This window comes from Sturnira hondurensis, unplaced genomic scaffold, assembly GCF_014824575.4.
Source record: "Sturnira hondurensis isolate 20B ecotype Veracruz unplaced genomic scaffold, ASM1482457v3 Scaffold0004068, whole genome shotgun sequence".
NCBI classification, from domain to species: Eukaryota; Metazoa; Chordata; class Mammalia; order Chiroptera; family Phyllostomidae; genus Sturnira; species Sturnira hondurensis.
Genome location: NW_028076699.1, coordinates 7,117,103 through 7,131,080, shown reverse-complemented (window position 1 = coordinate 7,131,080; position 13,978 = coordinate 7,117,103). Strand labels below are relative to the sequence as shown.

General features: G+C 38.2%; 1 protein-coding gene across 1 annotated transcript in view; it reads left to right on the top strand.

Moving 5' to 3' along the window:
* Positions 1 to 13,978, top strand: part of CUNH1orf185 (chromosome unknown C1orf185 homolog) — a 37,227-nt gene that overhangs the window by 17,564 nt on the left and 5,685 nt on the right. Inside the window, exon 3 of the mRNA XM_037043354.1 lies at positions 7,090 to 7,225. Within this exon, the coding sequence (XP_036899249.1) occupies positions 7,090 to 7,225 (136 nt within the window). The remainder of the gene's footprint in view (positions 1 to 7,089; positions 7,226 to 13,978) is intronic.

Below are 13,978 nucleotides of genomic sequence, written 5' to 3'. Positions count from 1 at the left end.
TGGATCATGCGATGTTAGCCAGGTAGATGGAGACTCAGTATGGCACCAGCCTACTGGAGGAGGGCTCAGCAAAGGGATAATGGCCTTTATTCTCCCCAATACCATACACTTCAGTCTCTCCCTGTATACCACAGTGGGGCACATATCTTGTCCCCCCAAATGGTGCCTCTTCATGTCTGCTTCCATGTATTAGGTAGATCTACTGTGACTTCTAGTCTTGGTAGGGTGGCCTTACATAATAGGTGTCCTGTGGGACCCAGTAGCTCAGTCTCCTCGATCATCTGAGCTGTGGGGGCTCTAGGAATGTCCCCTGTGTGGGTTATGTGGACCCTCCTATTGTAATTGATTCTTAATTGCTATTGGCCCATTCGTACATGGGGTCAACACTCAGGCTTGCTTACTGTGAAAATCAACCACAACCACAATGTAGGATATGCTGTGCAGGTGCTGAGTATACAAAGTGAAATTCATCTCAGCAGGGTCTGATACCTGCTGAGCTCTCCCTTTGCATATGCCACCTGCTCTAATATTGTCTGAAATTGGACTTCTTGTGTGTTGGTTCTGTGGTCTCCCGGGAAAAACTCTAGTGCAGATCAATGTCAGACACTACCTGTGACTGGCCCTGGGAAACCTGTTTGGAGCTACAAAGTAATTCACACTTTGTGGCTGCCTATGCTGGGCCTGGGTGTGCATGAGAAGGACCAGCTGTGCTCCAAGGTTAGTTTTTACCAGCACTAGACTTAGGAGCAGGGGTGCAAAATTCCCAAGACACCTTAAGATCTGCCTCTGCCTGCCTCTGACTGCCTCCATTTACCTCTGACTGCCTCCACCTGCCAGCTGCCTATTAGGCTTAGTCACTGAAAGAGCCTTTGGCAGTACTTAAGTTGCGTGATGTAGGTTCTCAGTAAGCCACCAGGTTGGGGCACATGGTGTTTACCAGATCAATACAGGTTTAAACTTGGTGTCAGTGCAATGTCTGAGGCCATTCAGCAAATATCCCAGGGTATATCAAGTCTAGCTGCTATGGGCCTAGTGCTTGCATACCATTGTGGCAGGGCAAGGTGTCAGGGGGTTGTCAGTGTGAGGTCAGCAGATTTATCAGGCCTAAACAGACCATGATTTGGCTGTGTGCAGAGAGGGCTCTGCACCAGTCAGGAATGTGAGGGGAAATATGTCCCCTGTCCTAGAGCCACACTACTCAGGTTGTCCCAGATTTTCCCCAGAGTCTGACCTCATTAAGGTGGAGCTGTCAGGAGTCGGGAGGATGGGGCCATGAGGGGGAGGTGCCAGTCAGGCTTTGGGGAAGGGGGAGTGGTCCCAAGTCCAGAGCCACACAACTCAGTCTGCCCTGGATTCTGCCCAGACCTTGTTGGGGTGAAGCCACCAGGAGTTGGGAGGGTGGGGCCACAAGGGGCCCAGAGAGTGGGGCTGGCAGGTCTTCCATGAGGGGCAGGCACCAGTCAGGTTCACAAGATAGTGGGGGTAATGGCCTCTTCCCCAAATCTACACAACTCAGTCACTAATACCCTCTGAGCCTGTTCAGACCTCTACATCCCAGCCTAACTCCTCAGCAGGACTCTGTAGGGTGGGTCAACAGGCAGTCTATAGGGTGGGGCTGTTGCATTCCCCCAGGCTGATGCCATATGGAGTGGGGGTGCTCCACTCAAGGATGATGTCATTTGCAGTATGGAAGAAGAACTCAGCCTAGTGAGCCTGGAAGCTGTCCCTTCAGCTCTCTCTTCAGAGCCATAAACCCCACTCTCTCTTCACGATTCCAATCTGCTCCACTCTCCCTTTGCCAGAGCCAAGGTGAGTGGCTGTAAATGAGATTTTTTGCATTAGGCCTTTAAGGGGTCTCCTGTGTCTCTAGTAGAACTGCGACTCTCCCTGGTGGGTAGAATCCTCCATGATTTTTAGAGCCAAATGTTAAGCGGGTGCCTCTTCCTGGCTCTGGTGCTCTGCACTGGGGAGTCCAGCTTGGGGTTGAAACTCCAACACTTCTCAAGGGGAACCTTTGCAGCTGAGGTATCTCTCTGCCTATGGATATGAATTTAGCCCTTTTCGTGCCCCGCCCCCCACCTTCCTACCAGTCTCAATGTGGCTTCTTCTGTAAATCTTTGGTTATAAGACTTTTCTTCAACAAGTCTTCACTTGGATATTCAGATTGACTGTTCTATTTTTTTGTTGTTGTAATTTCAGTTTGGTCCTGGGAGGAGATAATTGTAACATCCACCTACTCCACAGCCATCTTGGATTCTCTGTAAAATTTGGAGTTTTTAATGTTTAATCAGTTTAGTATTTTCTTTGATGTTTAAAAAATATAAATTGTAACATAATCTTCCCACACACTCTTCCAGTGTTTCCTATCTCAGCAAATGAATAGTTACTATCTATCTACTTGTACAAATTAGAAACTAGAAATTATTCATTTATTCAATCTTTCAACAAATATTTATTGGGTGCCTGCCTTTGTTCTGTGAACAAGTCAGACAAATTTTCTGTCTCACTGACTTGCAGTGACTCTGGGAGGAGACAGATAATGAACAAATAAAGTGGTCAGGGAATGTCTTTTCAGGTGGGCAATATTTAATCTGAGAGCTGAATGAAAAGGAGACAGACACGTGAAGACCTTGTGGAAGAGCTTTAGAAACTGAAGAGATAGTAATTTCAAAGACCCCAAGTGAGAATAATATTGGTATTGTTCAGTTAACAGAAAGGCCAAAATGAATAGACTGTACCAAGAGGAAAATGATGAAACTGAAGAGGTAGATAGGGGCCAGATTACACGGAAATTTGTAGGGCAGAAGAGCAATTTTCAACCTTTTTTACCTCATGGCACATATAAACTAAAATTCTGTGGCACATAAAAATATATTTTTTGTCAATCAGAGAAAAAATAGGTATAATTTTGATTCATTCACAGTGCACAGCTATTGTGTTGGCTATCACCATTTTTTCCTCTAAGGGAAAAGAGGTCAGTGACCCTAACTAAATAGTCAGGTATTGCATGTTTTAAAATTCCTGTGGCACACCAGTATGTTGTGGCATACCAGCTGAAAATTGCTGGGCTAGAAAATGGAGTTTTGATTTTATTATTTGTGCTATCAAGATTTAAGCAGGGGAATGACACATCACCATCATCTTAATAGCTAACACTGAGAGCTTACTACAGAGCTAGACTTGTTGTAAGTGCTTTATATGTTATCTCATCTAGATTTCATAATAGGATCATGAGGTAGCAGTAATATGATCCCCTTTTGAAGGATAATAATGTCACCTATGGGTAAATTAATTTTTATAACACTTCTTAAAATGTGAGATATAATTCACAAACAACACAGTGCATAGATTTTGAAGGTATTATGATGAATTTCAACAAACACATTTCCAGTCAAGTAACCACAATTCCAGTCAAGTTCTAGAACTTTTCCATCAACCTATAAAGTTCTCTCATGCTCCTTCCCAAGCACCTCCTACCCAGGGGCAATCATTACTCTGACTTTTATCCCCATGGATTAATTCTGCCTGTTCTTGAACTTCATGTAAATGGAATCATATGAACTTTATGTCTGCTTTTTCCACTTAACATATTTTTTGAGGCTTGTTTATGTTGTATTTATCTGCAATTCATTCTTTTATTGATGACTAGTATCCCATTGTATGAACATGCCTGATTTTGTTTATTCATTCTTCTGTTAGTGGGCATTTGCGTCATTTCAAGTTTTTAGCTTTGGCAATAGGGATGCTGTGAACAATATTGTATAAATATTTTTGTTTACATGCTTTTACTTCTGTTGGGTAAATACCTAAGAATAAAATTGATGGACCATATGATTAACTTTTTATAAGAAACTGTCAGTTTTCCAAAGTGGGTATACATTGTAACTGGCAATGCATGAAAGTTTTGATTTATATTTTTAAAAGATTTTTCTTGTCTGTGAAGCCTGAATTTTAATGGAGCAAGCATAAAAACAGAGAGACAAGTTAGGAAGCTTTGCATAGTCCAGGTGAGAGATGATAGTGTCTTGGACTAATATGGAAGTAGAGGAGATGAAAATAAGGGGTTGAATTTGTCATGTACGTAAAGTTAGCAGAGCTCATTGATGGATGAGATAAGGAAAGATAAGTGAATTGGCCAAATTAATGCTAACACCTACACATGTATCATGAGCAACTGAGTAGTTGTTCATTCCATTTACTAAGAGGAGGAGATGATTACAGGAGAGAGCAAGCTAAGGAAGTGGTGATAAACTAGGAGTTGTGTTTTGGATGTACTTATCACAACCTATTAGACATCCAAGTAGACATTTCAAATAGACAAGTCGAATATGGCATGTATGAATTTCAGGAAAGAAGTCAGATTGAAGATTTAGGTTCTCTAAAGTCACAGAACTGGATGGGACTAATCGGCGGGGGGGGTGATTTTTGAAAGAAAAGAAGCTAGAAGCTAAAGTTGCTGTGCCCTTTAGCTCAGCAACACTTAGAAATATAGTAAAAAATAAGAAGAATCAATAACACCTGGGTAACATGTCAAGGAAGTCAAAATTATGACATTATGAAAATGTCTCAGGAAGAAGGCAACAACCAGCTATGTTCAGGGGCTTAAGAAGTTGAGAAAAGTGAGGCTAGAGAAGTAATGTTTGGATTTGGCAAGTTGAAAGTTATTGGTGACCTTAAAGAATTTTGGTGGAACCCTGGTTGTGTAGCTCGGTTGCTTAAAGCATGGTCCCAATACACCAAGGTTGCAGGTTTGATCCCCAGTCAGGATGCAATAAATTTTTTTTTAAATTTTGGTGGAGTGATGGGTTCAGAAGCTTACCTTTGAATAAAACACAAGAGGTGAGAAAATTGAGACAAGTATAGACACCTCTTTTAAGAAGCCATGTGTGTGTGTGTGTGTGTGTGTGTGTGTGTGTGAAGGGGAGTTGATAAATGGGGCAGTAGCTGGAGGAGAATGTGGGGTCAAGGAAGGGTTTTTTTTCTCTCTTTAAAGATGGAAGACCTACTTGATATCCCCCATACTCTTTCCCATCCACACTAAACTTGAACCATCACCAAGGTCTACTTATTTTACTTCATAAATTGCTTGAATCTATCCATTTGTCTCCACTACCACTGCCACCACCTTATCCAAGTTATCATCATCTCCCACATAGACTACTGCAGTAGGAGTTCTAACTGAACCCCTACCCTATCTGTCACGGGTGGACCTAATCTCTTCTGCACACTTAAGCCAGACATTGTCCAAATACAAATCTGATCAAGAGGCCCCATCCTTGTACCCTATCCCTACTATATTATAAAGGACTTCCCATTGTTTTTAGGATAAAGACAAAACCACATGACTTTTAAATCCCTACATGGTCTTCCCATGCATATTCCCTAATTTCATCTCCCACTTTCCCTCTTGCTTTCTGTGTTTCAGCTACACTTGTTCTAATCTGGCCACTAGGTGTTTGGACTTGAGTTTCTCTCTGACTGGGATATTCTTACCCCCACATCTCTCCTTCTCCATCACACTCTATCTAATAACTACTACTTGTTCTTCAGATGTTCATGTCAATCATCTCTTCCTCAGAAAAGTCTTCCCTGACCTCTCTAACTACATTAATTCCCTTTGTTATATTGTACTTGCATAGTACTGAGTAGCTTTCCTTGATAACACTTTCCGCACTTGTAATTTTTCATTTTCTTGTGATTATTTTATTGTCTCTCTTCCTTACTAGTTTTTAAGCTCCATAAAAGCAATGGCAGTTCTTTGAGGGTAGTGACTGTCTTTCTTTTCTTTTGCCAATATATATACAATGCCCAGCACAATGCCTGACACATAGTGAGTACTCAAAAAATACTCATTAAGTAAATGAAATTCAATGAATGAATGAACCCTAATTAACACCTCATTAAGTAACACAATATAGACTCTAATTAATTTGGAAATTCTCTAGTATTTCTGGAAGAAGAAATGGCAGTTAACATTATTATTGAAGTCATTGAGTTGAGAATAACTGTTAGAAGCTACATTCCTTGGTACATAAATATCTTTGATCATCTGGGATTTTACTTGCTGCTTTATTATTTTAAACTCTTTCTCAAAATTGCCTGTGGTTGCATGGGTAAATATCACAGATACTTTTCTTTTGTAAATCATTAATTTCAAGTCAGTTTCCTGCCACTTAACTTTGTCAGAGATATGATTAAACATAAAATTGATCATTGAATTTTATTTCACTAAATTTCCTCTGCCAGTAAGGGCAATTTTATGAAGAAACTACTTAACATTAAAGTCAGTTAACTATCTCACAACCAGAAAAAAATTAAAAACTCATAGTTACACATGACTTCACTTATACATGGAATCTAAAGACAAAATAAAAAAACAAAATAGAAACAGACTCAGAGAACAGACTAGTGGTTGATAAAGGGGAGGAAGGGTGGGGGCTGGGTGAAAAAAGTGAAGGGATAAAGAAATACAAATTGGTAGTTATAGAACAAAGATATAAATTACAGCATAGAGAATATAGTCAATAATATTATAATAGCTATTTTTGGGGCCAATAATATTGTAATAACTATGTAGGTGGATACTTGAAATATTGGGTAAACCATTTGGTAAAGTACATGATTTTCTAACCACTATGCTGCACACATATGAGGCCAATACAGAATAATATTGAATATAAACTGTAATCTAAACATTTTTTAAAAAATATTTAAAAATTTATGGTTGATCTTAAAACTGTAAATATTAATCCTGCATAAGAAGTTGCTTAGTTTATATTCTATGAATAAAATAGGTATAATGAAATCTGTAACATATGAGAAGGCAATATGTAAGTTTATTCGTGCTTTTAAAAATAAATATAGGTGGAGGGACTGAGCAAAAAGGAAAAAGGATTCATGGACATGGGCAACAGTGTGGTGATTGCAGGGGAAAAGGAATATAAAGGGGTTAAATGGCAGTAGAAAAAAGTACAACAAAAATTTTTTAAGAATAAATGTGTAGTAATATTTATTCTATTTTACACCCTTATGTATAACTATAAATAAAAGAATTCATTTTAATAATATTCTCTATAAAATATTTTTCAGAGAAATATTTCAAAATTCTGAATTCAAAACAACTGATGAGAGATGCAGCCAAAGACCATCAGAGGCAAACAATAAATCTCATTCTCAATGTGTTTTTATTTCTCGAAATTTTCATACAGGAACATTTCAATTAGAGGTACAGTGAAAATTTTTCAAATAATCTTTTTGATACCATGTCATTAGCATTGTTGTCTTTCAGTTTTATCTACTGTTATTTTTTAAGCTGAGGGACAATAACATGAGCTAAATTTAAATTACCCAAACTAGTTATGGTTTACATTATAGAACACTGAAAAAAAATGAAAATGTGTCCTATAGTTGCTTCACTAAATCTCTAGCCTGAGAACCTATATTCTCCATATTGTTATGGCGAGGATAAAGGGCTAAGAAAAACAAAGCCAAATTGCCAGGCCTATCAGAGAGAAGAGATTTGGAGATAAAGAGGATACCCAGATAAGCATATAATCTACTGGAACCAACTAATAAAAATAAAGGCTTTATTAAGCCTTCATTATATCCCAAGCTCTGTACCTCCCCTTATTGAGGATAGTAAGATATGAATTTTATATTCAAGGCACTAGCTAGTGCAAGTGTGAAAGGCAGAAACCTAATTAACTCTGTTAAGTTATGTAAGTAACTTATGTAAGTGTCAAAATACTGCTAAGTAAGGGAGAGACCAGTAGAAACTTAAAAGTATGATATAGTTAAATAAAAGAAACAGTTTAGTGGTTTTATAACATTAATAGTGAAATAGCAACAAAATGATAATATGTCAAAGTTTCATTTTACATCTTGAATATTGAACTCAAGTTGAACTCAGTGTTTATTTGTTTGTTTAACAAACATTTTTCGAGTGCCTTAAATGTGGCAATACTAGTTTTGGCACTGAGTCTACAGAAACAAATTAAGACATGAGTCCAGACCTAGATGATCCCAAAGTTAGTAGAAAAGAAAAACATACAAACTAAAAATTATAATGTGGTAAGAGCCACAGAAATAAAGAAATGTAGACAAGGAAATATAAATTAAGAAAGGCTGCACGGAGAAGACATCTTTAGCTGGGCTTTGAAAAGTGAATAGAAGCTGGCCAGGAGAGAAAACAAAGAACAGTATGTTCAAAAGCTTGCAGCTATGAAAGAAATAACATGTTCAGAAAAATGTTATAATGTGCAGGGGTGCCCAACCTTTTGGCATGTCAGGGCCACATTGGAAGAAGAAGAGTTGTCTTGGACTACACACTAAGTATACAAACTCTAATGAAAACTAATAAGAGAAAAAAAGGTTTTAAGTAAATGTACGATTTTGTGTTGGGCTGCATTCATAGCCATCCTGGGCTGCATGTGACCCATGGGCTGCAGGTTGGACACCTGATTTATTTATTTATTTAAAGATATTGAATTTTCAAATTTAAATTATTTTATTGTTGTTCAATTACAGTTATCTGTATTTCTCCCCACCCCTCCCCTCCACCCCATCCAAACCCACCTCCCTCCCTTGCTTCCACCTTCCCCCTTGGTTTTGTCCATGTGTCCTTTATAGCAGTTCCTGAAAACCCTTCTTCCCACTGTCCCCTCCCCGCTCCCCTCTGGCTATTGTTAGATTGTTCTTAATTTCAATGACTCTGGTTATATTTTGTTTGTTTTCTTCTTTTGTAAATTATGTTCCAGTTAAAGGTGAGATCATATGGTATTCGTCCCTCACCACCTGGCTTATTTCACTTAGCATAATGCTCTCCAGTTCCATCCATGCTGTTGCAAAGGGTATAAGCTCCTTCTTTCTCTCTTCTGTGTAGTATGCCATTGTGTAAATGTACCATAGTTTTTGATCCACTCATTTGCTAATGGGTAATTAGGTTGCTTCCAGCACTTGGCTATTGTAAATTGTGCTGCTATGAACTTTGGGGCTCATAGGTTCTTTTGGATTGGTGTTTCAGGGCTCTTAGGGTATAATCGCAGGAGCGGAATTGCTGGATCAAAAAGCAGTTCCATTTTTAGTTTTCTGAGGAAATTCCGTGCTGTTTTCCACAGTGGCTGTACCAGGCTGCTTTCCCACCAACAGTGCACTAGGGTTCCCTTTTCTCTGCATCCTCTACAACACTTGTTTGTTGATTTGTTTATGTTGGCCATGCTGACTGGTATGAGGTTGTATCTCTTTGCGGTTTTAATTTGCATCTCTCTAATGGTGAGTGATGCTGAGCATCTTTTCGTGTGTCTCTGGTCCCTCTGTATGTCCTCCTTGGAGAAGTTGGACACCTGATTTATAAAAGAGGCTAATGGTGGGAAAAGATCCTGGAGATGACATTATGAGGAGCCTCATTTGTAGCTTAAGGACTTTGGATTTTACCCCATAGACTCTACAAATCCACTGGCAGCATTGTGGGATTATGATCAAGAACATAGATTAAAGAGAGTAAAATCCTTGCTCTGTCACTACTAACTGTGTCATTTTAGGCAAGTTACCTAACTTGTCAGTGTCTCAATTTCTTCATTTGTAAAATGAGGATGATTCCATCTCCATGGAATTGTTATGGGAATTAAATGAATTAGCATACAAAAAGCACTCAGAGCCCTGGCTGGCATAGCTCAGTGGATTGAGCACAGGCCTGCGAACCAGAGGATCTTGGTTCAATTCCCAGTCAGGGCACATGCCTGGGTTGCAGGCCAGTTCCCTGCAGGCCAACTCCCAGCCAGGGACTCATGAAAGGCAACCATACATTGATGTTTCTCTCCCTCTCTCCTTCCCCTCTAAAGATAAATAAATAAATAAAATCTTTAAAAAAAAGCACTCAGAATAGTACCTAGTCATGTAGTGAGCACCATACAAATATACTGCTATTCCTGGAGGGCTTCAAGCAGACAGGTTTAATGACCAAATCAATGTTTCCTAAAGAATATTAAGGAAAACTCTGACTTTCAAATGAAGGATAGTTTGAAACAGAGATAGCATTGCAGAGAAATAGTTGTTTCTATGTATGCATTTAATAGTAATTGAATTTACTGATACCCATCACATGCTAGGAATTTTGCTAGGTACCATTGATACAGTGGTATCTTCATATCCAATGTAGGATACATACAAAAATATCATGAGTGCTATGATGGAAGAAGTACAAGTAAAGGAGTACTACATTTTAATTAGGTTATTTATTATTTATTCATCACATATGAAAAAGCGTTTATGTGCCAGGCACTAGTCTAGGCAACTGGAAATTTGCTCTCAGAAGACTTATAGTCTAGTGGGAGAGATAGATAATGTACAGGTAAACACAAATCATTCTTCAGGACTCTTGATAGTCAACAGAAGGAACCTAATTCAAAAGAAAAGGTAAAACGTAGTATGAAAACATAGAGCCCTGGCTGGTGTAGCTCAGTGGATTGAGTGCAGACCTGTGAACCAGACGATCGTGGTTCAATTCCCAGTCAGGGCACATGCCTGGGTTGCCGGCCAGTTCCCTGCAGGGGACCCACAAGAGGCAAATGTACATTGATATTTCTCTCCCTCTCTTCTTCCCTTCCCCTCTAAAGATAAATAAAAAATAAATAAATAAAACATAGTATAAAAGAATAATACAGTGTTGATCTCAGCCACAATCAGTTTCAGTATATACAGGACTCTTTCATATGGTCCCTCTTTTTCTCACCTCAATTTCTGCTCCTGTCTCTGTATTGGTGTCTTTCTTACTACAAGAGATGAGCAGGAGGATAAAAATTATTTTTAAAATGTGGTTTCAATTAATGTAGAACTCTAGCTTAGTTTCTAAAAGAGCTTTTATTGTATAATGTAACCTATACAAAAAGAATAAACACAGAGTTTAAAAAATAATAAGTGGAATTTTTATACCCACCACTCAGAATAAGAAATAGAATATTACCAATACCTTTCAGTCCTGAGTCTTTATCTCTTAAATCCCGCACTCCCTCGCTTTACTGAAGGACCCACTATCCTGCAATTGCAATGAACTGTTACCCCAAATGTTATAGATCCTTAAACAATGTATTATTAAATTTTATGTATTGGGGCTCCTTGTATAATATACTTTTCCCTTTCCATGCAGTATTACATTTCTGAGACTCATCCTGGTTGGTCCATATACCTCTAGATCAGTATTTTTACTGTTATATGGCATTCCATTATTCAAATCTATTAAAATTTAGGTTATGGATGTTGGGCTTTTTAAACAAAGATTTTATTTATTTATTTTCAGAGAGAAGGGAAGTGAGGGAGGAAGAGAGGGAGAGAAACACTAATTGGTTGCCTCTCGCACACCTGCAACTGGGGACCTAACCTGCAACCCAGGCACAAGCCCTGATGGGAAAGCAAACCAGTGACCTTTCAGTTTGCAGGGTGGTGTTCAATCCACTGAGCCACACCAACGAGGGCTGGGTTGGTTTTAGCTGTTTCCTTGTTTTTAGGAAATTTCAGTGGGAAATCTATCTAACAGTAAACTTCTGACTTACAATATGTGCATGTTCAATATTACTAGATAATTCCAAACTTGTTCCCAAAGTAGCCGTATCAATACCCATTCCCCTAAGGCATGAATAGGTGCTAGGATTGCTCTGCATATTCAAAACAGTATTGATATTTTTAGGCTCCTAATTTTTTGACAAGCTGATGGCTGTAATAGTATCTTACTATAGTGTTTTCTTAACAGAATTTATTTTTTGAGCAGTTTTTGGTTCACAGCAAAACTAAGCAGAAAGTAGAGTTCCCATTATCCCTGGCCCCACACCCTCCCGCATTATCAACATCCAGAGAGGCACATTTTTTATGATCTTTGAACTTATATTGACACATCCTATCACCCAAAGTCCATAGTTTACATTAGAATTCACTCTGGGTTTTAGGAAAAATATGTGTATATATCATATATGATATATATTATATATGATATACTGGGTCCAGCACAAATAACCCCCCCCTTTTATTACATCTTTTATTGAAAAATCACAAGCATGTAATTCTGTAACATAACAATATAACACTCAAGCATACCACATGACATTTTAGGTGGAATTTTCAAATTAAAACTATAAATTATTACGCCCATATTATTACCCTACTAACCACACTCAAGCAAGTCTTACTTCTGCCGGACCCTGTATATTGTCAAAACCATAGAGGGGGTGGGGAAAGGGAGGGGGAGAGAGAGAGAAGATGGGAGGATAAAGGAAGGGATGGGGAGAGATCCATCATTACAGTATCAAACAGAATAGTTTCACTACCCTAAAAATCTTGTTCTTTGTCTGTCCATTCCTTCCTCCCTTCTAATCCTTGGCAAGAACTGATCATTTCACTGTTTTCATAGTTTTACCCTTTTCAGAATTTCATATAGCTGGAATCATATAATATGTTGCCAAAGGTTGGCTTATTTCACTTAGTAATATGCATTTAAGGTTCTCTCTGACTTGTCAAAGCTTGATAGCATTTTTTTGTGCTGAATAATATTCCATTGTATGGATATACCACAGGTTGCTTATCTATTCCCTTGCTGAAGGACATCTTGGTTGCTTCCAAGTTTGGGCAGTTATGAATAAATCTGCTATAAACATTCATGTGCAGATTTTTGTGTACACATATGTTCTCAACTCATTTGGGTAAAATACCAACTATCATAGTTGCTGGACAGAATGATAAGAGGTATTTAGTTTTGTAAGAAACTGCCAAAATGTCTACCAAACTGGCTGTCCCATTTTGCATTCACACTAGCAATGAATGAGAGTTCCTGTTTCACATCTTCATGAGCATTTGCTGGTCAGCATTTTGGATTTTCACCATTAAAATAGGTATATAATGTACTTTGTTGTTTTAATTTGTGTTTCCCTAATAACATATGATGTTGAACATCTTTTTATATGTTTATTTGCTGTCTGTATGTCTTCTTTGGTGGAGTATCTATTTAAATCTTTTGCTCATTTTTAATTGGGTTGTACATTTTCTGGTTGTTGAGTTTTAAGAGTTTTTATATGTTTTAAAGATTTTTTATTTTTATTTATATTTAGAGAGAGAGGAAGGGAAGAAGAGAAACATCAATGTGTGATTGCTTCTCGTGTGTGCCCCCAAGGGGGCACTGAGCCTGCAACCCAGGCATGTGCCCTGACTGAGAATCGAACTGGTGACACTTTGGTTCACAGCCCACACTCAATCCACTGAGCTATACCAGCCAGGGCTTGAAGTTTTTATATATTTTTAATAAGTCTTTTGTCAAATATGTCTTTTGTAAACATTCTTACCCAGACTGTAACTTGTCTTCTCATTCTCTTAATAGTTCACTCTAGTTTTAATTTGTATTTTCCTGCTGAAAAATGAGGTGATTGTTTTTTCTAAAGTTCATTGGCCATTATGGTTTTTTCTTATGTAAAATGCTTGTTCAAATCTTGTCTCTTTTTCTATAAGTTTGTCTTTTAATTATAAAACTTTAAAAGAATTATTTATTCTGGATAACTAACCCTTTGTTGGTTATGTTATTTTCTGTCTTCATACAATTTATGGCCTTCCTTTACACTATTTTTATGATATGATGTGATGAACAAAAATTCTTTTATTTTTTTAAGATTTTATTTATCTTTAGAGGGGAAGGGAAGGAGAGAAGGAGAGAGAAGGAGAGAAACGTATGGTTGCCTCTTGTGAGTCCCCTACTGGGAACAGGCCTGCAACCCAGGCATGTGCCCTGACTGGGTATCGAACCGTGATCGTGTGGTTCACAGGCCCACCCTCAATCCACTGAGCTACACCAGCCAGGGCAAAATTCTTTTATTTTTAATGTAACCTAATTTTTCAGCCCTTCCTTTTATGATTTATTATTCTCTTCCATATTCGAAAGTCATAAAGATACCCTTCTATATTGTTTTCTAAGATTTTTATAGTTTTGACTACATAAGCCTTTAAT